General features: G+C 33.7%; 1 protein-coding gene across 1 annotated transcript; it reads left to right on the forward strand.

Moving 5' to 3' along the window:
* The first annotated feature begins 20,152 nt into the window (after positions 1-20,152).
* Positions 20,153-23,828, forward strand: LOC120169221 (E3 ubiquitin-protein ligase At1g12760-like). Its single transcript, XM_039177420.1, has 6 exons — positions 20,153-20,330; positions 21,431-22,276; positions 22,388-22,513; positions 22,613-22,904; positions 23,239-23,464; positions 23,614-23,828. Exons 2-6 carry the CDS (start codon positions 21,612-21,614, stop codon positions 23,691-23,693), a joined length of 1,389 nt encoding a protein of 462 aa, XP_039033351.1. The 5' UTR covers positions 20,153-20,330; positions 21,431-21,611; the 3' UTR covers positions 23,694-23,828.
* The last annotated feature ends 214 nt before the right edge of the window (positions 23,829-24,042 follow it).

The following is a 24,042-nucleotide window of genomic DNA, read 5'->3' on the forward strand; positions in this document are numbered from 1 at the left end:
AATTGGTCACCGAACAATTCATTATGTTCCAAACTCATTCTTTTTGGTTAAAAAATTAACAACATTTTAAGTTGAATGTTAGCATGTTGTATAAGATATGATAGTCGTTTGAGATTTTGTAATAAGATTTTATCATATATCATATAGTAGATTAACATACAACTCAGACTATAGTCAAATTTTGACGAAAAAGAACGAATTTGGAAAATAATGAATATCGAGGTGATCATTTTGTAACTTTTAATAATCGAGGTGTAATTATCAGTTTTTGTCCAAGCTTATTTTAGCTCTAAAATTAAATTAAACCAAAATACACAATAACAAAATGTCCAAATGTTCAAATTACAGTCCAAAATATAACCCAAACACCAATCCAAATTGACCCTAAACTTAATCGGCCCATGTGAGTCAAAAACATAAAGTTCAATTGGAAATCCTAGGATTTTCTAACCTTAGCGGCCGTTGCATCTCTTCCCTTGGATCTAGGTGACGATCCAATGTCCCCAATTACTTCAGAACACTCTAGATGTTTTGGATGACCATATATGGAGTCTGTGATGCACACACGGTGCCATGGACTTCCCTGACCGTTGATTACTCCGAATCAGAAGCGTATGATGCATATAAGGCTACCCACATTACTTATCACCCCGTGCACCCCGTTGGCCTTCTTTTCTCTTCCATGCAAGGCTCAACATTGTGTAACAAAAAGAAAGCAAAAAGGAGTAACAAAGATTAGCGTTTTTAAGATGATTTGTACAGATCTCTTTTCAGATATTTGATTTTTCTTTGGTTATATATACCAATAAGATATTTTTGTAAGGGGTTTTTACGGTTTCTTTTTTTTAATAGAGAATCATTATGAAGATAAAAAAGTTGTAACCATAAGCAAAAAGTCAATAAAATGAGCGAGTAGAGGGTCCCTTAGCCTTCACTTGTAGCCTTAGTCACCGAAAAGAGATATTTGATGGATGGCCACCAATGATTGGTCATGACGACAGCGGCGAGCTCCCTTTACATCCCTAATATGCTAGGGTTTATTTTTTAGAGAAGAAAAGTTTTTTATTTGTTACAAAACGAATGAGAGATAAGGTTTTACAAGCTAACCATAAAAGGGACTATATATGGCCTTTAAAATGACAAAGTTTTGGTGATTGTAAACCCATGTGGATATACTGTTATATAGGATTGTGCCCTTTTAATTGTAATGTAACACCCTAAACCTAATTGGGCCTAAAGTGTCACATTGGACTGACGCGATAACCCCTGATTTTCAAAACATGTTCATTCTCATTTCAAAGCATACTATGTGGTACCAAAATAAATATATACAATAGTTATAAAAATATTTTTATAAAATCAGAGCTCCGTGACACATGATTTAAAATCAAAATAGTACAACTCAGAGTTTGATCAACCAAATACATAAAAAAAAGGTTCTGTGAATACATGTGCCCACTAAATCTATTGTACAGTACTCTGACAGGGATATTGGAAGTCCTACTACGATGGTGCTCAACAAACGGCTCAAACTATTGACCTGGGAATAAAAACATCTGAATGTTGAGTTTACAAACCCAATAGTATAATCGCTAATTTAAAGTAGCATTAAGAGTTTTATAAACACAAGCATGCTACAGACATGGTACTAAGCAGTAGGTACATGCATGATCTAGTCAAGTGCTACCTATTTAGGGTTTTACTATTCTATCACTGAAGTATGGGTCTCACGCTCCCCTTAATCCTCTGCTAAGGGCCTCACCATGAGTATAACTCTAAAGGGTCTCTAACCACACTGACTGTAACTGCCATGATTTCCCTAAGCGCGATACTCATATCCATGTGCATATCTGAATACAACCCTAACTCTACTATACATTATCTGAATGCAACACTGACTCTGCTATGCTAGTATATGGTATCATATAGTATAAGATACTAGCCTACTAAGAGGGGTTACCAGTATCACATAGCATCGATAAAGTGCCCTCTAAGCTGTTGAATGATCTCTTGGTATCACATAACACCAGGTAGACCATGGAGGGGGGAGTCTGATATCACATAACATCAGAATTTCCTGCTCAATTGAAGTGCCTCGCATACTGACATCGCTAACCCTCTTCTCATGAGTGCTTAGACCTTACGCCCTAGTTAGCCCCTAAAGTGCCTCACGCACTAACAATGCCCCATTAGGATAACTAAGGTAATCTGTCTATACCCGAGCATAGTTGGACATACTAAAGTCAAATCATCCTCTTACTAGTTGCTATGTTGTTTGTTTTCTCATATAGAATGTTATGCAAGGGTTTATTAGTCTGGTATTGTTGTTAATTATTTGGACATTCTATTCTAGTTGTCATTTACTTAAGGACGTTGTAGTCACTTCTGTCTCTAGGGAGGTCTCTATGTGTTTCTATTTAATGATGATTACTATGTTTACTACTTATTGGTTGTAATACTAACTAGCCCGATATCTGACTTGGGTACAGTACTTGGTAGTAACACTATAATCGCTCATGTCATACTTTTCCCAAATACCCCTTGAATTAGAGGGACAACTTATACATTCTCGGTACATGGACGTTCTCGAAACACACACTTTTTACCATTTCAGAATCTGCCTTACTTATCATATCGTTTGTCGGTACATCCCTTATAATGATCCTCATCCTCAACTATTCGAATATGTCCTCGACTGAAGATGTTATGATTATTACGCTTAGTATGGTGACATCTATTATAACCCTCTCTTATGAGTGTTCCTATGTGTCTTTGGTCATTTATGTCCCCTACAGACTAATTTATATCGTTACGAATCATCCTTAGTTCTTGCAGGCCTTAAATCAGACAAATGTGACCTTCCAAGATGAGTAGTATCGATACCCTAGGGTCAAGTATCGATGTCTCTATGAGTATCGGCACCAAAAATCCATTTTGATGCTGAAAATTAGGCCCAATATCAATACTTCCACACTGAGTATCGATACTGTAGGGGTAGTATCTATTCTCTCTCCAGTAGTATCGATACTCTCAGCTAAAAATCCTAATTTGTGTTCTAATTCATCCAGTATCGACACTCGAACCCATAAATGAATTTTTTGGGCTCGAGAAACACCAAAATTCATCTCAAGTGACTTGGTTTGGTTCTTAATCATGTGATAAACATTTAGAAATTTATTTAGGGTCTTAAGGTAGCATAAAAACACATTCTTTATAACTAAAACATCATTTAATCATGAGATCATGCATGATTCCTAAAATGCTCATCTACACAAATCTTAGTAATTTCTTCATATTTATGTAAACCTTAACACTCTAAAGGATTAGAAATACACTACATTGTTTAAAGAATCCCGAAATGAAGCCTCTTTTTCTAGCAATCACTCACCATCAAGACTTAGATGATTTTCCATCGTTTCTCTAGTTAAGCATGAAAAACAAGGATTTTATTAACATAAATTGTTGTAGGAAACCTAAAGACGGATTAAAAGTTGATGGAGACAAAGAATGAACTCTTACCATCCACCTTGAAGATATAGACACTTGGAGAAAGAATAAAGAAGATGAAAAGGAAATGGGACTCCTCAATAAATCCTCAAATTTCACCTTCAATTTCCATCAATGGTCTAATTGCTCTTTTGGTCCTTCACATTTTGTCTCATATTTAAAAATTCATTTTTATTGCTAATTGACCCCCTAATCCAACCCAATTAAGCCCAACTCGGCCCAATAACTTTAATTATAAATTGCATGAGGTCCACATACGTCTTGGGTAAAATCAAAAGTACTAGTCCGAAATTTGGGATGTTACAACTCTCTCATCCTTAAAAGAAATTTCTTCCTTGAAATTTACTTGGACTGAATAACGACATATCCTTAGGTCAAACACTTAGAAACCTCGAAGCACCTAAATCCATATTAACATGATCCTTACTAAAAAAGTCCTTGCAATATGGCTTGCAACTCGAAAACTCACAAACTAATCTATAACCCCTTTTCGTATAGGGTGCTCCTAGGTCGAACCTCAATAAAAAATCTTTGAGAAACACGAAGCCAAGGAATCACACTCTTATTGTCTGATACTATATGGTTAGAATGACTCACAAGAAAAATGATATTTTATGATTAAAAGTTGATGGAGACAAAGAATGAACTCTTACCATCCACCTTGAAGATATATACACTTGGAGAAAGAATAAAGAAGATGAAAAGGAAATGGGACTCCTCAATAAATCCTCAAATTTCACCTTCAATTTCCATCAATGGTCTAATTGCTCTTTTGGTCCTTCACATTTTGTCTCATATTTAAAAATTCATTTTTATTGCTAATTGGCCCCCTAATCCAACCCAATTAAGCCCAACTCGGCCCAATAAATTTAATTATAAATTGCATGAGGTCCACATACGTCTTGGGTAAAATTAAAAGTACTAGTCCGAAATTTGGGATGTTACAACTCTCTCATCCTAAAAAGAAATTTCTTCCTTGAAATTTACTTGGACTGAATAACGACATATCCTTAGGTCAAACACTTAGAAACCTCGAAGCACCTAAATCCATATTAACATGATCCTTACTAAAAAAGTCCTTGCAATATGGCTTGCAACTCGAAAACTCACAAACTAATCTATAACCCCTTTTCGTATAGGGTGCTCCTAGGTCGAACCTCAATAAAAAATCTTTGAGAAACACGAAGCCAAGGAATCACACTCTTACTGTCTGATACTATATGGTTAGAATGAATCACAAGAAAAATGATATTTTATGATTCAATTACTATTGTTATACCCCTCACTAGTTAACTATGCTCAATCGAGTTAATATTTTACACTATTCTATAAATCTCCGATACTCACAAAACTTAGGTAACTTGTCATACTACATGTCATAATTTTATGACCACTTGTTATGCATGATTTTGATGTAGTGTACTGAAGATATATTGAGGCTTCCTGATCTTCTATATGACGGTCTAAATTGTTTTCATTATGTAACTCTAAGTTAATAATCCCTTATGCTACTCGATTGATTCTCATTTGCCTTGTGGTTTACGTACACACTATTTACTTGATCGTGGATCTAAGGTACTTACAATTGAAAATTGGTTACTTGCTTAACAGAAATAGTTATATCTGGCTCTCATGGAGAGCACAGCCCCACAAATGTAATATCCCAAATATCGAGTCAGTGAACATAATGAAAGGATTTAAAAAAATTTAGAGGATTAAATTGAATAAATAGTAAAGTATAAGAAATGATTTAATTAAGACCAATTAGTAAGAATGGAAGAATGAAAGGGCATTTTGGTCCTTTAGAGTGAAATTAATTTAAAATTCATTTTATTAGGGATTTAAGAGAGAAAAGGGGAAAGTTAAACAAGCTAGTTATCTTTCTTCTCTTATTCTTCTTCATTTAACTAGTTTTTCCTTTTGATTTTTGGTTTGGTATTGAAAGGTTATGTATTATAGAGGCTTAAGGAAGGGTTACAGAGGATTAAAACCAAGAGATGAATGCTTTTTGGGAGATTGAAGAAAATGGGATTTTGAATGTTATGTTGAAATATGAGATTTTATTGAGGTTTGCTAGTGTATTTGACTTGTCAAATAAGTAAATAAGAGATTATAAGCATTGGAGATGATTAAAAACATGTATGAAAAAGTAGTATGATTCTTGGTTGGAGATGTTCTTTGGAGATTTTAGATGTTATAAGAAGCTAAATGAAGGAAAGTCAGTTAGGATAAGTAAACAAGAGTTTAATAGTATTGTTGGAGGTAAAACTAAGGGAATTTGACGAAATTTAGGTAAAAATCGAGCTGAAAAATAGAAAATCTGGGTAAGGGTATCAGTACTAGAACAACAGTACCGATACTATTGGCTTAAATTTGAATAACTATGATGAACAATATCGATATTAATGCAATTAGTATCGATACTGCTGTGGGTATCAATACTAAGAGGAAGGTATCCATACCATGGATTCCATAATGCAGAAATAGTATCGATACTGAAAGGAGTATCAATACCATAGTATAGAAGTATCAATACCATGGTAGGGGTATTTATACTATTGAGTTTCGAAAATTAAGATAAGATGAATTTTGATAAAAATTAAATATAATAGTACTTTTAAGTATTATTAAACGTAAAAATTTTAGAGAGTATACTAACACTTGTATGGTATGTGTACTTATTGGATGCTTGTATAGATCATAACCAATCTCTCGAGTCAAGTAAGAAAAAGGGCAAAGATAAGGTTGTCGAATAGCTGGACATCCTTAAAGCATTTTAATGAGGCATACCAGGTGAGTGCATATAGTATGTACATTACAAGTCATAGTTGTATTTGGTTAAATGCATATGTTGCATTGTTATATTAGTACTATGTGTACTATCAACAAGTGTGCAAAACCACGGAATTCATAATATGTTTATGAACGACCGTATCGGCACTAAGTATACAGCCCACAGAATTCATAATATGTTTATGAACGACCATATCGACACTAAGTGTGCAAAACCACATAATTCATAATATGTTTATGAATGACCGTATCGGTAATAAGTGTGCAACCCATGGAATTCATAATATGTTTATAAACCAACGTATCGGCACTAAGTGTGCAAAACCAAGAAATTCATAATATGTTTATGAACGACCGTATCGGCACTAAATGTGCAACCCATAGAATTCATAATATGTTTATAAACCACCGTATCGGCACTAAGTGTGCAAAACCAAGAAATTCATAATATGTTTATGAACGACCGTATCAGCACTACGTGTGCAACCCACGAAATTCATAATATGTTTATGAACGACCATATCAGCACTAAGTGTGCAAAACCATGAAATTCATAATATGTTTATGAATGACCGTATCGTCACTAAGTGTGCAACCCACAGAATTCATAATATGTTTATGAACGACCGTATCGGCACTAAGTGTGTAAAACCACATAATTCATAATATGTTTATGAAAGACCGTATCAGTACTAAGTATGCAACCCACGAAATTCATAATATGTTTATTAACGACCGTATCGGCACTAAGTGTGCAAAACCACGAAATTCATAATATATTTATGAACGAACGTATCGACACTAAGTGTGCAACCCACAAAATTCATAATATGTTTATGAACGATTGTATCAACACTAAGTGTACAAAACCATAGAATTCATAATATGTTTATGAACGACATTATAGACACTAATCATGTCACTTGATGTTTAATCTTCTCAATCGATGGAGTACGAGCAACAAAGGGAAATTACCTTTCACACAATATGCCATGTAGATGGTACATTTTGCCATGTTATCATTGATCGTGGAAGTTGCAGCAACCTTGCAAGTACACTCGCGGCACACAAATTGGGCTTAAAGACGGTGCAACATCTGAATCTATATGAAGTAAAATGGTTTGATAATGATGAGTTTTCCATTACTCAACAAGTGTTAGTCTTGTTTTCCATTGGCAAGTATGAGGATGAGGTTTTTTTCGATGTAGTTTCGATGAGCACAACTCATTTACTGCTTGGAAGATTGTGGTAATTCGAAAAAAAAGGGTCATTAATAATGGGTTCTTAAATCGTTATTCATTCATCCATGGGAGAAGAAGAGTCACATTAGTACCACCAGCACACCAAGTTCTTCAAGAACAACAACATATTAAGTCTAGCTTTGATGCTATACAAGAAGAATAGTGTGAGGAAACAAAATCATTTACATTTGACAATAAGAGTGACTTTGAGTGAGAAAATCATTGGAGTGATTAAAAATAAGAAAGAGGGCATTGAGGTGAAGATGAGCATAAGTATGAGAATGGAATTCAAAAAGAACAAGAGTGTCAAGAAAACATTCAAGAGGAGTGAGGCTAAAGAGAAAATTCGAAACAAATATGAGAGTGAGAAAGAAGAATATAAGGAGAACGAAGTTTTGCTCTCTACTAATCCATCTTTTCCTCCTATTTGTTTTTTTGATTTGCAGGTGATTCCAAGAGACATACGAGATGAATCAATCAACATATCTTTTGAAATTCTAAAAGATATGCCACTTGAAATTTTAAGACAAATGTTCATGGACTTTCCAAGTACATTTATCCCATATTCAAAATTCAGTGAACTTTGTGAAATGGAAGTTTCAAGGAACCTAAACATTAAATATCCAAATTCGTTCATTAATGAATTTTATCATTTCAATTTTTTTGAATTCAAATTATCTACTTCTAACTTTTCTTTATTTTTCAGATTGATAATTCAAAGGCAAAGGACAAAATGATAAGCATTTTGAGCATAGAAAATGGAGCAAGATGAGAATGAAAGACAAAACCCTGAATACGGAAAAACTTCTTCAACACAAGATCACATCATGGATGTTTTATAATGATGATTCTAAGAGAGTTTTACCTTATTTCATTACTTATTTATTTCTATATGCATTATGTGTGCTTTAGTATTTAGATCATGCTTGAATACTTGCAAACTTTATGATGCTCATTCATATTACATCTTTACTTAAGCATATATCATGGTTATATTAGCTCATGAATTCATTTTTAGCTTACTTCATGCATACACATTCTATACTTAGCTCATTATATGATTATGCCATGTTTATGCATTATTTTTTACCTCATTCAATGCATACGCATTCATAGTTAGATTATTTATATTCATAACATGGGCAGCGACATGCATTCATCATTCTCCTAGCTCAATGCCTACCTAATTACTTTTTTGTATGATTTGAATAGGTATATTGGTAGCTAAGATAACTTATAGTAGCTCATGAATCAAACTTACAAGCTTTCCCAGCTCATGTTAGCTCATAAAGGTTCCATGCTAGCTCACTTAGCTTAAGGTAGCTCAAATATTAGTTGAATGAGCTGAAGAGGAACTGAACTTAGATTAAGAATAGTTGAAAAGACAAAATGAGTTGAACACATTCAAGGTGTACAATGCAAAAACATTAATCCAAGCGGTAGTTCACGCCGGTCAGATTATAAGCCATTTTTTGAGCTAGTTCCAAGCATATTTGGGTTATAAAGTCTTCTTGACATTTAATACCTTATCTCTTATCTTTCCAACACACTTTGAATGCATAATCTGACATCGTTAGCTCGAGATATGTCTAGATTACCAAAGACAGGGTATACTGGAAATTAATATGAGATTTTCAACAAATCATCACCTTTGGACGTGAGCACATTCAAGAAGGCTAATGTGAATGTGTTAAAATAGTAGAAATCAAGTGAAAAACACCATACAAAGCATCCATGCATTTAAAATAAAGATATGCATTCATCTAAGGCAACCAAGGAGTCATGTTCACACCTTAGGGGAAATGAATGTCATCATTCATGAATGGTGTAGAGGATGAATTGTATTAATACAAGTACGTTCATGTACCAAGTGCTTGAAGGGATCCGATGAGTCAGGTTCACACATAGTGCATGTATTTCAAAGGGGGCCAAACCAACATGGATATATTCTTTCAAATTCATGTAAGAATATGAAACAACATGTTCACACAAGGGGGAAGCATTCAACCAAGAGAATATCCATTTTATTTAAGGATAAACATACACTAAATCAAGGCTTTATATTTGTTCATACTAGGCGTCCATTGTATCTATAAGAAGTATGAACATTCATCCATGAATGTTCACTCTTTAAGGCATTCATGTTCACACTGACGTGCATTGTATCCTAGTCATTCTTAGGCTTATAAATAGCTTTAGTATTTCATTTGTAAACTAACCAACTTTTTTCAATGAAAATATTTGTGAGATTATTATTTCTTTCATAGTTCTTTTAGAATTTTATCGACTTATCAAGTGCAATTATGCTTGTGGCATCATATATCCTTCTATCCACCCTGATACTTCTGGTTCTTTTAGTTTAATATACCTAAAGGGTCAAATTCCAAAAACACCACCCCTCAAGTTTTTTTCCACCTTTCTTAGTAAGGTGGTTATCTTCTTTCTAATCGATTGTCGATATTGATCTCGTCATAAATAAGCATGGGAAATTTATTCTTGAGTCTTTTGATCTTTCGGACCTTATTGTTTCAAACTAAGAATGTTTTCATTTCTCAATAATATATTATTTTCCTTATTCGAGTCTTTGTTACTTGCTCAAATTATTATTTATGGGAATTTAAGGAAGAATAAGCATCCTCAGCTTCAAGGACCTTTTTAACTCTTGCTAGATTGTCCTATTTATTTGCCTCATATGATAATATCTTGAAAAATTTTCTTTTAAGGTGGATTGGATTGTCATCCTCACGTAGACATGTTTCACTTTTATGATTTACCATACACTCCTAAATAATGAACAGTAATGCCAAGGTTATGACTTACTCTGGATTCACTGTACTTAAAAGACTAGTTCAAAGTAATATCAAGAAATCTTTTGTTTTCTTTTAAACTATGTTAACCTACTTATAAGATACTTGAAGGTAAACAAAATTGAGGATTAAAGTGAGAAAGTTGAAATTCATTGATGATAATTTTAGAATTTTTATAAAGTCATGATAATTATATAAAAGATAGAAAAATGAAGAAATAAAGACAGATGCCCCAAGCATCACTAACATGAATATTTTTGAACCAGTCAATTTGATATAATTTGGAGCACTAAGGTAAGTTTATGTCTAGAGGATCTCAAATATTGCCAAAATGTTTGCATATATGAAGTTTCTCCCAAAATACAGGCTCTCTGAACTAATCAACTGGACATGATCCTAAAGTTTAGATGTAAGCTTTTGTTTAAAAGATTTCACATGTTGGAAAAATGTCTATAGAAGTGAAGCTCATCTCCAAGTACCATACTCTTAAGAGGATTTTATTTGTCGGATGCCTAATATCAAAATGCATTTGAGCCGCTCTTTCAGGTTTTCAACTCAAATCATTCCCTTGATTTCAAGATGTTCATCGTGTATCTTCATCTTGAATCCCTTTATTATTTATTCTTTTATTTCTCTCCCCTTTTCTTCTTTTTCTTCTCATTGTTTTGTCTTTTTTTATATTTTTCTTTCTTGTTTTCTTTCATTTTCTCTCTTTATTCTTTTCTTTCTTTTTATTTTCTTCAAGTGTAGTACTTTTTTTACCCGAATCTAAATTTATTGGATCATTCAATTTATCTCCATCCATATCTGTAAAAAAAATAACCCTTCTCTAGGAAGACCTTTTTTGACAACATACGATTATTTCCTAATTAGGCATCCATTTTCTACGAAAATTTTAATAAATTGGAAAGATCTTTTCAGTCACTAGATCACCCTCTCAAAATTCTCTTGGACGAACTTTATTGTAATTGCTTCCAACATATTCATCCATGACATATATCTTTTAACCTCTTTCCTTCAATGAGGTTTCACTGACACTACCTAATTTAATCCCATAAAGCTTCGTCTCCTCGTTAATTTTTTCAAGAATTAACGTGATAGAATTTCAACTTCGCTGAGTATGGTTGCTTCTATTCTATCAACCAAAGAGAAAATATGTAGCCTTGTTAGAGTACATACTAAAGTTTGATATACATACATGACGAAGGACAATTTTTGTAACAATTCCCACTACTCTCGCTGTTAATAGACTACAAACGAGGAATCTCTATATGATTTCCACTTTTGAACTTCTTCCATGGCTTCTCTTATATTCATAGTGGGAGTCTCAAATTTTTTTCATATTGTTTGTGCAAAAGAAATCTATTATGGCTTTAAAATGATAATAGGCATTTTCTCGGGAAAAAAATAAAATTGCCCTAATTTTTTACCTTAAAGCATTGGATGTCCCATCAAAATAAGACTTCCAAGATTCATCCTTTAAAACGATCTTTTCTTCGGTTGAGATACACCTAAAATGGACTGATAGTCATTCGATGCATGACTTGCAAGAAAGTCTGCTATGTCATTTCCTTTCCAAGAAGATCTTGAACTTCTTTTTGCAAACGAGATGGTGGAAGATGTTGAACCACCTTCACTGACCACAAAACCTATTAGCTTTTTTGATGTTGTCCCAAAAGCGCATTTAGATGGATTGAGTTTCAACTAGTACTTTTTCGATTCTTGGAGAAATCCTCTCATATTCTAGATGCGCTCCTCTTCAATTTGGGACTTGGCAATCATATCATCCACGTACATTTTGATTCTTTTGTGCATCATGTCATGAAAATGGTCATCACACTCCTATGGTAAGTAGTCCATGCAATTTACAACCCAAGTGACATCATATTATAAAAGAACATGCCCCACATGGTTGCAAATGTTGTTTTCTCCATATTTTTTGGATTCATTCTTATTCGGTCATACCTCGAGAAGCCATCTATGAAGGAGAACCATGAATATCATATCCTGTTGTCCATCAAAGTTTCTATATGAGTTGGAGGAAAATTATCTTTCAGGATAGCTTTATTGAGATATCTACAATACAAACTTTCCCATTTTTTTAGGCACAATGATTTTGTTGACCACCTATTCCATATACTTGGCTACCTAGAGAAACTCTGCATCAATCTATTTCATAATATTCTCTTTGATTTTTAAGAACATTTGCATCCTCATTCTTTTGACTATACTCAAGCTTGATCAAAAGTTCATGCACTGTTATATTTGTACTCAACCTTGACATATCTTGATAAGAGCATGTGGAGATATCCTTGAACTCTTGGAGAAACTTCATGAGTTTTTTCTTATCTCGTTTGATAGAGTCATGACAATCTTTGCCTTTCTTCTTTCTACATCGGTCTTCAGATTCAAGATCTCAATTTCTTCTTTGTGGGGGAAGATATGTTTATCCTCTTTTTCCACCAGCCTTAATAATTTTTCAGAAACATCACATTCTACCTCATTTTTGTACTCATTGACTTCTTATAAACACATAAGTCGCTCAAAAGTTATCTCAGGATTAAATTTAGAAAGATTCATGCTATTAATACTTGAGAAACCTAAAATGTAAATTTGTAATGAATATATACATTTGAAAAGAGAAATAAATACTTGTATGAGATGAATGAAATAATAAAAAATATATAAATGATGATAAATAATGTAAAAATGTATAAAATGATTGCCACTTAGGAAATGAAAGAAATTATAATCAATTGCAGGAAAAGTATAATTAACATAGTAGCCCTTACAAAAGATTCTTTAATGCTCATGGAAAAAAACATAAGGGTTAATTCTGACTTCCGAGTATTACTCTAAATTTGGCCCAAAAACTACAAAAAGATCCTTTGTAGACTAATTGTTCAGTTCCAAGGAAACATAGTCAAACTTTAGCCACAAACTTTCAAATCCTGTCATCTTCAGGTACTGTATTGACACGTGTAGCTATTGATCATTCATCTTCTCTTCTTTTTAAGTTGCTTCCACAAATTCTGGTTTAACATTAACCTTTCCAAACTGGAAGGTATTCTTCATTCCTTCTAAAAGATCATTATCTCCATTCATAATGACCTCTTTCTCTTCTTCTTGCTTATTCATCTCTTTCTTCTCTTATTGGAAATTGGACCAGAATCTAGGTCCAAAACTATCTTCTTGGAGATGATAATCTTGGTTGGGGTTTGAGCATCTTTTGTCGCAATGATTGATGGTGTATCAATAAAGCCCTTTGAAATGCCTAACTGGATAGATTTTTGGACCTTTATTTTTAGTACCCCCACTCCCCATCAAAAGGTATAACATAGACATCGGAGATGCTTTAAGAGTTACATCTTTCCAATTTGTTTTTAGGATTTTTGGGCTTCAGATTTTAACATTTTTCTCTTTCATCTTGCACCTCTCAATTTTTTGCTTAAGAGGATCCTGAAACTCTTCTTCAAAGTTACTACCACCTTTAACTGAGTATCATGAGATTTCTTTCTAGTTTATCCAATGAACCTCCTCACGAGACCATTTTTCATTCGGTGACCACTCTGGTTGGACATAATGTAGTGCAATCAGTCTGGCTTTGAGCATTTCTGAATGCAATATTTTGCACGAGAAGTGGAAATAAGGGAACTGAAAATTCTGAGATTCCCTTTTATTCTCTTCTAACTCTCCTGATGAAAGGCTAGCTTGTGATAGCTTTAGAGATTGAGTCCAATTGTTTTGACTTGATGATTGTGAAGGAATAAATCATAGACTCATAAGAGCCTGGCCCTTTTTGGCTCTATTGGTCACCATTTGCTCTTCTTATATGTCTCTCTTCTTTGAATAAAACTTCTCTCTCATAATGAAGCCTTCATATTTTGTTATCTTTTTATTCATTACCAGTTCAACAATGTCTTTTGAAACCATATCTAACTTTTGGGGTTGACTTGAGTTACCTTGCTCTTTGACCGATTCTTGATCATTTAATTATGTCACTTTGGCCCCACAACTAATATTCAAACTATTATTCAAGGTCTTTGCAACGAGATCATCTAATGGCTTCTCCCCATGGATCAAAGTAGACATAGTGTGCATCAATTTAGACATTTCATCTCGACTCATCTCAGAATCTTCTTGCTTCATCATTCATCTATTGTTGAGTTTTAACAAATTGTTCCTAGAGTCTTTCGATTATATTAACACAAGCTAATATCTCATTCATGGCTCTTGATGTAACACCCTTAACTCGTATACGTACACGAATATGAGTCAAAGATATCACATAGCTTTATATACATTCTAAGGTTGAAATCCAGTAAAATTCTGAACTTCTAAAATTTATCCAATTTAATCCTTTCAATAAATAATGTAATAACGTAAAATCATATTATACTATTTAAGACTCTAAATCAATATCAGTTTCAGACAACAACTAGACAGTTCTATATTGTTCTATATCATACGACAAACTACCTAGTTACTGTCTAATTTAAAATATTGATTTACTCTGTCAAAATATAATTATAAAACTTAAATTCATATTTATATCCATAATAACATATCCTAGAGTTTTCTTATTCATATACATGTCATCTAGAAAATTTAAATTAGTAGGATGTCATTATTGATTCCTGAAAATATTTCTTTATTGATAGATGCCAGCTCAACTCCTTATTTCACTTGCACTTTTTACCTATGCATGAAAATCATCACACGCTAAGTATACACTTAGTGAGGCCTTATAAAAAAACTAAAATGATATAAATATCAAACAATTTAGCAACATCTAAACAACATATTCACTTATATAAAACTTAATAATATCATAACAATTTAAAACATTAGCTTAAATTCCAATAAAATACTAAATATCCAAACCGATTTATTCAAGCCATTTTTCCTCATCAAGGACCTGAAAATCATCATCTCATGATTTTATTAAAACCATGATAAACAATATCATACATAATAGTCATATCATATTCTTTTTCATTCATATACAATACAAAACTTTCATATCTCATTTTCATCTTTCACTTTCATATTCACTTTCACAATTCATTTTCATAATTTGTACTTTCACATTTCATAACTCATTATCAGATTCAGAACTTGTTTTCAGACTCAAAACTTATTTCAGATTCATAGCTTACTTTCAAGTTCATAGCCCAATGCATATTTATGAGAATGCAAGGTACATGAGTCAGAGGAGTGTGCGCAATAAGCACTTCAATGCTATCATCAAAATCAGACTATGCACTCTAAGTGCAATCATATCACTTGCACCAACGGTGCTATACATAATGTACACAAATGTACCAGATCATAATCATAATCAAGCCACCTAATGGCATGTCAATTGTATCTATGACTCTCAATGCAACATACAATGGGGTTTTCCATTAATTATTATATGTTATAGAATTATCAAAGATATCAATATCTCAACATATCCAACTTTCATATCATAACATGATGGGTAGTTCATACCCTAAATCATTCGTAAAACTTTATAAAAATATCATGGAAATAATCCATAATGAAAATAAAAACATTCTTTAAAATAATATGAGATTGACTTATTACAAGTCATACGTGATCAAAATAATTAAATAAATAATTGCACTTACTTATTATTACTTTCTCTTTTAAACATATATTATTGTATTTCCTTGTTTTATAAATATCATAATTTTTCATGCCAATGTAATAACATTGACTCATTTCAAACATTCTAAGATAACATATCTCATAAGAGTATCATAACATACATAGTTTACCACATTATAAATTTTGATTTCATATTATGGAAGTTTGTACTATCTTCAAATAAATATTATTATGTATTAATATACACACTTAAAACTTATTCCGTTTATACCACTAGAAACTAGACTCGAACAAGAATCTAACCATATAAAACACTTCTTCTAGTTTATCTTGTACAATTTATAGTGAATTTTCAAACTTGACTTACAGAAGCTGTTTTGAGTAGAATCTGGTGCCCTATTTTCTGACCTATCCTCGATTAAAAAATCATATCTTTTTGTATACTTCTTGAAATTAGTATTCGTTTGTTCTCAACAAAACAAAACTGATATATGAATCCAACGACATAAAAATCACCCCCTAATCACTTCTATAGAATTTATGGTGATTTTCTAAACTTATGTTGAAAACATTTTGATATTTCGATATAACAAATTAAGTTAAATGAATTTTAAGATTTTCCAAAAAGATTTTCTAAGTATATTCGATATAATTATTTGAATATCAAAATATTACTCCAAATCTTTCAAATTTCATTTTTAATCCTTACTCAAGTGTAAAATTAAGTTTTAATCTTAAAATAATTTCAAAACAATTTTACAAAATATTTCGAACCATTTCAAAGCCAAAAATTCCAGATTGCTCAGAGGGAACCGATTCCCCCCTGAATGGTTTGGCTCCAAGAAAAACAGAATGCTCGGAGGGAACCGATTCTCCCTAAGGGGGTACCGATTCCCCCCTGTTTAACGGTCAAAATATTTGAATTTTACACTTAGGTAACCGATTCCCGATGAGGAGGTACCGATTCCCCCATGCTCCAAGCAGAAATATTAATTGTTTTCACACTTAAACGGCTCCAATAACTTCATTAATGATCCCCAACGTTCAGAAGTGATTCAAGGTGTATTTAAACAAGCTTAGAAGCCATTTATCAATAACAAGAAACAACAAGCAACTAGAATCAAGAGAGAATCAAAGAGAAAGCATCAAACCTCAAGTTTGAGCATTTCAAGCTTATTTTTCATTCAATATTCATTTTGCTTTCAAAAACACTACTTGTACTCAATTGTATTCATTCTTGAGTGTTTTTCTTTGTTCTAGAATTGTGAAAACAATCTACCTTATGAGGATTTCCTTGTAAGTTTGCAAATTTGTATTGTTCTCTTTGGGAGAGAGTGTTCTCAAGAATTTGGGGTATAATTCTTGAGGGTTTGTAAGGTTACTCTTTGTCCTCAAAAGAAAGACAAATTAGTGAATTTGTGGAAAATCCTTAGTGTGGATAGCTAAGGTAGTGGACGTAGACTTTGGTTGAGAAAGTCGAACCACTCTAAATCGCTGTGCAATTACTTTCAATTTTCTACAAAAGCTTCCACCAAATTTTTAATTGCCAATTCACCCCCTCTTGGCCGATTTCGTCAATCGATTAACTCAACAACTTACTATTCATAACATAAATCTGGTAGATTTCACTAACTTATATTTTCAGTTTATTCACTAATTCTATTAGCATACCAAATGAACATATACACATAAATCATAAAAATTCATAACATTTAGGAGTCACTTCTTACCATAATAACTCTGTGAGTGGCTCATCGCAAGCCAATGTTTGCATGATATCATAAATACAAATTAAATATGCGGTCACCTGGAATCCTTATTCCCATTTCATCTTTAAGCTCTTCTTAGGTTTAACATTGTTTCATCTTGATTTCAAACTCACAATCTAAATGAACATCATTTACAAAACATGTACATTTCAAATCACATGTTAAAATCTCACTAACATAGGCACACAATAGAAAATAAATTCCTAAAAATCTTTCAATGCTCATTCGATATTAATTTCATGTCACAACATAAATATTGACTTTAACACTTTCAAGTTGACCATTCAATTCCATTTTTATCCAAATTCACCCAAACTTCAAATAACTTTTTTCAACTTTTCATTTTAACTACTAATTATGAATTCTTTTAGAATTCATCTTAACTTTTCTATTTCATTCTAAATAGTTCTTTGCCCTTTTACTTCAATTCAAGTATCAAACAACTTAATTAAATTTCCTGCATCTAATTTACAGCCCAATAGCCCAAAGATTCTATCATTACCACTTAAGTCACTTACTTTCTCAATATTTTCCATTTATTACTCAAACTTTGACAACTTTCTAAAATAGTAAAATTTCACATTCTAACACCAAATCCATCACTATAACATTAATTTATAGCATAGTAATTCATGTATTGAGTAATTATAGATCAACCCCATAACTTTTCAAAATTGTCAAATAGGTCCCCCAACTTTTCAAAATTAAAAATTGGTCCTAATATCTTTCTAAAACTTGTAGGACCCTTCTTACATCATTTCTAACATGTGTATAATTTTCCATGATTTTCTCACTTCCAAAAGCTTAGGCATAATGTTAAGGGGGTAGGTTTCATAATTTCACTTGATTTCAATTTGATTCGAGCATGAAATCAACCTCTATTCAATATTTAGACTACATGGCTAAGAATTTATCGAATAAGATGCAAATTAACACCTTTGGATGACATGAAGATGCAAATGCAAGAAAATAAAACCAAAATAAAATAAACACAAAATAAAAATGGGTTAGTACACATGATAAACAACAAGGTAGTAAGAACTATAAGCATCGAATAAGATCTACCCTCACAGGTAGATTACCCATACATGGTTTAATAAATCTTACTTTAACATTGGTTTAATAAATCCTACTTGAACATTCTTTCTACCCACATACTTTGTTTAAAATCTTAGTTGTATGATATCTACTTCGCATGCTTATATGGGAAAAAAACCTAATCGCATGATATATAGTTCTCAGGCATTTATTCAAAACGTTGAATTATTCTACCAAAGACACGTAGAAGCTTTTCCTTGTGTACACTCTTCACGGGATTTCTAAGGGTAGGATAAGCTCTATAGTCTTGAGCTCACTATATGTTGGGTTCGTCTTTAGGGCAAGAGGTACTCGAATTGTCATTGTTGGTGCCCCCTTGGGCTGCCAGACCCTCAATTCTGGCCCATCACAGTCTTATTCAAATCGAGTTCAATTCGAGGGGGTACAGTTCTCTATATCCATGCGGAGGTGATTACCATCATGATAACCATAAGGCGTGTGCCCTGGGAATAATATGTTATCTCATGCGGAGGTGAAAACCATCACGAGAGAGTAGCTTCTCACTCCCACTTAAACAGGATGGAGCGGAGTTTTAACTCAATGTCATGTAAATGTAAATTATGCAGTGTGTGAGGAAAAGCAAAAATAATACAACGCAAGCAAGCAACACACAACTGAATTCCCAATCACTTTAACAATATTTAATCTAAAATTATTAGCAAACAAATTAGTCTAACTATTTACTGGTTAATCAAATTATAAATTTATTCCAAACACAAAAGGGATCAAAAATTAAATTAATACGAATTTATAATTTCATTGCAAAGACAACTGATTAATTAACTAATGACTTAGCTCTCTAAGTGTCCCCAACAGAGTCACCAAACTGTCGAGGTGTTCTTTTTTCAAGATCATGGTGTCGATAAAAATCGAGATATTTTAAAAAATGATTGCCTCGAGTCTCAAATTATTTGAGACAATTACTTTTTAAAAACCCCAATTTTTATCGATACATTGACCTTGAAAAAGAATGCCTCGACACGAGAAACTCAACAAATGAACATATTACGGTTGATGGACCATGCATATACTTCACCCTAAGAAAAACTTGATTTAAATTCAAAGCTGGCATTTTGACATTATAATAAATAGAAAGATTTACTTGAGTTTTCATGTCAAGTCGTATTGACGAAGGCAATGAACCAATAACGAAGAACAAATGAATATAGGCGGCAAATTAGAGATAATCCAAAGGTTAGAGAGCCCTCAGCCACGGGACAGTTTGAGGAAAGAAATCCAAAACTGCTTTGAAATTTCAAAGCGGGATTAATTTAACCGCTAATTACTTATTTTAATTGGATAATCCATTCAACTGCAATTAACGAAAGGAGGGTATAAATCCAATCCATAAATCACCATCGTTAATTGCAAAGTCCCTTCAGCTTCAAACTCCACACCTTTCAAAACTCACTCCTTGAACGTCGCCATTTCCATCGTCCCCGGTCGCTTCTCAGCTCCAGCAGTTCTAGTTGTTTTCTCCTTACCTTAAATCCTTTCTGGTACGATTTCACTTTTCTTTGGCCTCATTATTGTGTATTTTTTTAAAAAAAAATCTTTTGGAAGGTTTGTCGAGTGAGAAATTATAGTTTTTTTCTCAATCTTTTTGGGGTCGATTGTTTTTTTAATAGTAGTCAACGGTTTCACCTTTAGCGGCTTAAGGAGGAATCGTGTTTCTTGTTGATCGAGGAACCCAGTATTTTTCCATTAAGGGTTTTGGTACTGATTCGATCTTAATATGGTTGCTATCGGTTTTGATTTTAATAGTTTTCTTTAATTTCTGGGTCTGTGTTGGAAGTGAATTTTTCCCATTCATGATTTCGTAGAAAAAAAACAATCAAGACGAATTTTCTTTCACACCTAAAAAAAAAACTGAAATTGCCGCTTCTGGGGGTCGCTATTGTCAAAAATTTAATTCTTTAGGCAAAGTTAATTCCCATTGCTTCGTAAGTGAAGCTGTTATCGTCATCGAGTTAGTTTAAGATTTTCTAGGAACTGGTTTGGATTTCCCCCTCTTCACTTATTTTTCTGAGATGAAAATTCAAAAAGGAAGTGGATATGTGTAGATTTTTTTAGCTTATTGCTTGGTTGAGGAAACTGGTGAGTGTTTGATTCTGTAAATAATCGGAAAAAAATGAGATGGGATGTTTTAAGGCAAATTCATGTTAATATCATGTGCTGGTGTATGTGCAGTTTGAGTAGTTACAAGAGCTGACTCTGGATATGAGCATTAGCATCTAATCAGTTTTATCATTTCATCAGTTAGTTTTTTGCTTTCGTTTAAACTTTTTGTGTGAATGGTGATCTGTAGATTTTTCTGATGAATTATGTTTCAGAAAGTATACTTGGGTTTTATATGATTCCTTTTTTTTCATGTATTAATTAGGATTGACAAGCTTAATGGTGTAAATCCTTTCATTAGTTCATTTGGTGGGAAGGGTTTTTAGGTTTTTGCCGGTAAAAATTAACCGCTTCAGTATGTCTTTTTCTGTTTCACTTTGATTCAAGCTTTAGCAAACAATTGAATATTCATGTCCTCTAGGAGAGAAAAAGTCCATATATTTGCTCTGGCTTAGTTGAATTTTCATTCTCTGCTGAACAGGAATTGTTAATTTGCCCAAATCTATGGTGCCAAATAGTTTAAGTCAACCTTCGGAGCTTGAAAAATCCTAGTGAAAAAGGTTCCCGTTGTTTCGGCAGAGTTAAGAAGTGGTATATGAAGCCGGTAACCTTGTTTTAAGTTTCTATGCTTTCATCGGTTCTGGTTGTGTTGATGAACTTAGATGGGTGTTCCCCCTTTGGGGCTGCTGCCTGAAAATCAAATCGACACTTTTCCATTGTTAATGGAGCAACCAAATGAATTTAGTGGGCATGTTATTGACATACCTAGGAGTGGTGATGCTTCTTCATCAAACTTATCGTCTGCAACAACTTCAAATGGGATGGATGTTTTGCAGCATGCAGACAGACCTTCTACTAGTTCAAGAGCACTAGTTTCACAGCCTTCCCAACCTTCAATATTTTCTTCAAATGGTACAAACTCGAGAACCTCATCTACCGTAAGGAGAGGGGATGCCCGTCGGAGGAGGAATCCGTTAAACTCTGTTTTGTGGATTTCTGTTGAACTGATTCTTACAGTGAGCCAGTTTGTAGCATCTATTGTTGTCTTGTCTTTGTCACGGAATGAGCATCCTCGTACACCATTGTTTGCATGGATTGTAGGTTATTCATCTGGATGTGTCGCAACCCTTCCTCTTCTTTACTGGCGTTATCGTCATCGTAACCAGGCTTCTGAGCAAGACTCGGCTCAAAATCGCCACTCTTCACATAATAATGCCCCTACCAGATGCTTTTCTCCATCTGTTTCAAGGACTTCTGATGGGGATGATCATCGTACCCCAACTACGTCTTCTAGAGGCGGTCAAAACATGGGAGTTGTAAATGCCAGGTACAATGTCTGGAATACTTCAAATTGGTTCTAAATTGCAAAATTAAAACACTAGTGGAATACTTCAAAATGGTCACCTTATTTTTCAATAAGCTTATTTTTGTACTGCAGAATTAAAACACTAGTGGAATACTTCAAAATGGTTCTAGATTGCTTCTTTGCTGTTTGGTTTGTGGTTGGCAATGTCTGGATCTTTGGTGGGCATTCATCTGCCAGTGAAACTCCTAACATGTACAGGTAGTGGTCATTGCCGGCTTCCATATTCTGCATTTAACTTTTTATTTGTAATTCTCTTGAGAATTCATCTTCTTATTTGTCCTTTTTTTTTGTTTCCAGGTTGTGTATAGTTTTTCTTACGATTAGTTGTATCGGATATGCAATACCCTTCATTCTATGTGCTACTATCTGCTGTTGCCTACCTTGTATTATTTCTGTCCTTGGATTTAGAGAGGATCTATCACAAGCAAGAGGAGCTACACCTGAATCCATAGAGGCTTTACCAACTTATAAGTTTCAGGTGAAGAAGAATAGAAACAGTGATGGTAAGGAAATCAACTCAGGTGCCACTGAGGGCGGTGTCATGGCTGCAGGAACGGAAAGGGAGCGTGCCATCTCTGGAGAAGATGCAGTGAGTGTCCTTTTTATTATCGTTTCGATAATTCAGTATGTCTCCTATTCCAGATAATATCATAATAAATGATGAGGGTCTCTCTTTGCATACTTTAAGGGTGAAATTAATAGGTAGGTGTCATAAACAATATGTATGTGTGCACTTTTGCATGTTTATTTTCTTCTTATGGTATGGGTTGCGAGATTACTCGGTCTGACAATTTGCCATCATACTTAACTATACGAGCTCTCGATGACCAATAGGACCATGCTTTCTGCTTTATCCTGCTATGTTTTTTGTTTCTTCCCCGATCTTCGTACTGATACTATTTGCACGCTTGGATTTTGGATAGGTTTGCTGCATTTGTTTGGCGAAATATGTAAACAATGATGAGCTGAGGGAGCTGCCATGTTCTCACTTCATGCACAAGGAATGTGTGGACAAATGGCTCAAGATCAATGCGTCGTGTCCTCTTTGCAAGAATGAGGTTGGGGAGAACGTGTTGGACTCGATGTCGGGGATGAGCACCACCAGCATCTTGAGCTCACTTTCTGGAGCACGTGGTAACCATCGACGAGGTGAGAGAAGGGTGGGCAACAATTATAGACGCTCTATGTTTTAATGATTTTAGTAATGTAATACATAGAAATTTAATACATATGTATATAGTAGTAGTAGTATATACGTGTATTGATGCCTTGGAATTTGGTATTTGTACGTGACACAGCTGCATACAGTTTGATGGTCTTTCTTCTTATGTGTTGGGTGGTCGTCCCTTCCATTCTTTATGGTTGTCTTACGGGGTGAGACGCGGGAATGAGATGTTGCATGTTGTACTCACCGGACTGTGATTGACAGACACGGCAATTGTAATTTCATCACTCACCATTCCTATGTCATTGTACCACATTAGCCACGTGTCAGAATGGATTTGATTTACTACAATGTAATTACCCACACACATATACGACAGCGGAGATGGCAAGATTTTAGGTAGGGTTGTAAATGAGACAAGACAGATTGCGAGCTACTCGAGATCGACTCGATCAAGGCTCGATGAATACTCGGATCGAATGGACTCGACTCGAGCTCAAGCTCGACATGAGTTCTTAACGAGCCAAAACGAGTTACTTGATATTCGACTCGAAAAGCTCGT

Source organism: Hibiscus syriacus, unplaced genomic scaffold (genome assembly GCF_006381635.1).
Source record: "Hibiscus syriacus cultivar Baekdansim isolate YM2019G1 unplaced genomic scaffold, ASM638163v2 tig00111758_pilon, whole genome shotgun sequence".
NCBI classification, from domain to species: domain Eukaryota; kingdom Viridiplantae; phylum Streptophyta; class Magnoliopsida; order Malvales; family Malvaceae; genus Hibiscus; species Hibiscus syriacus.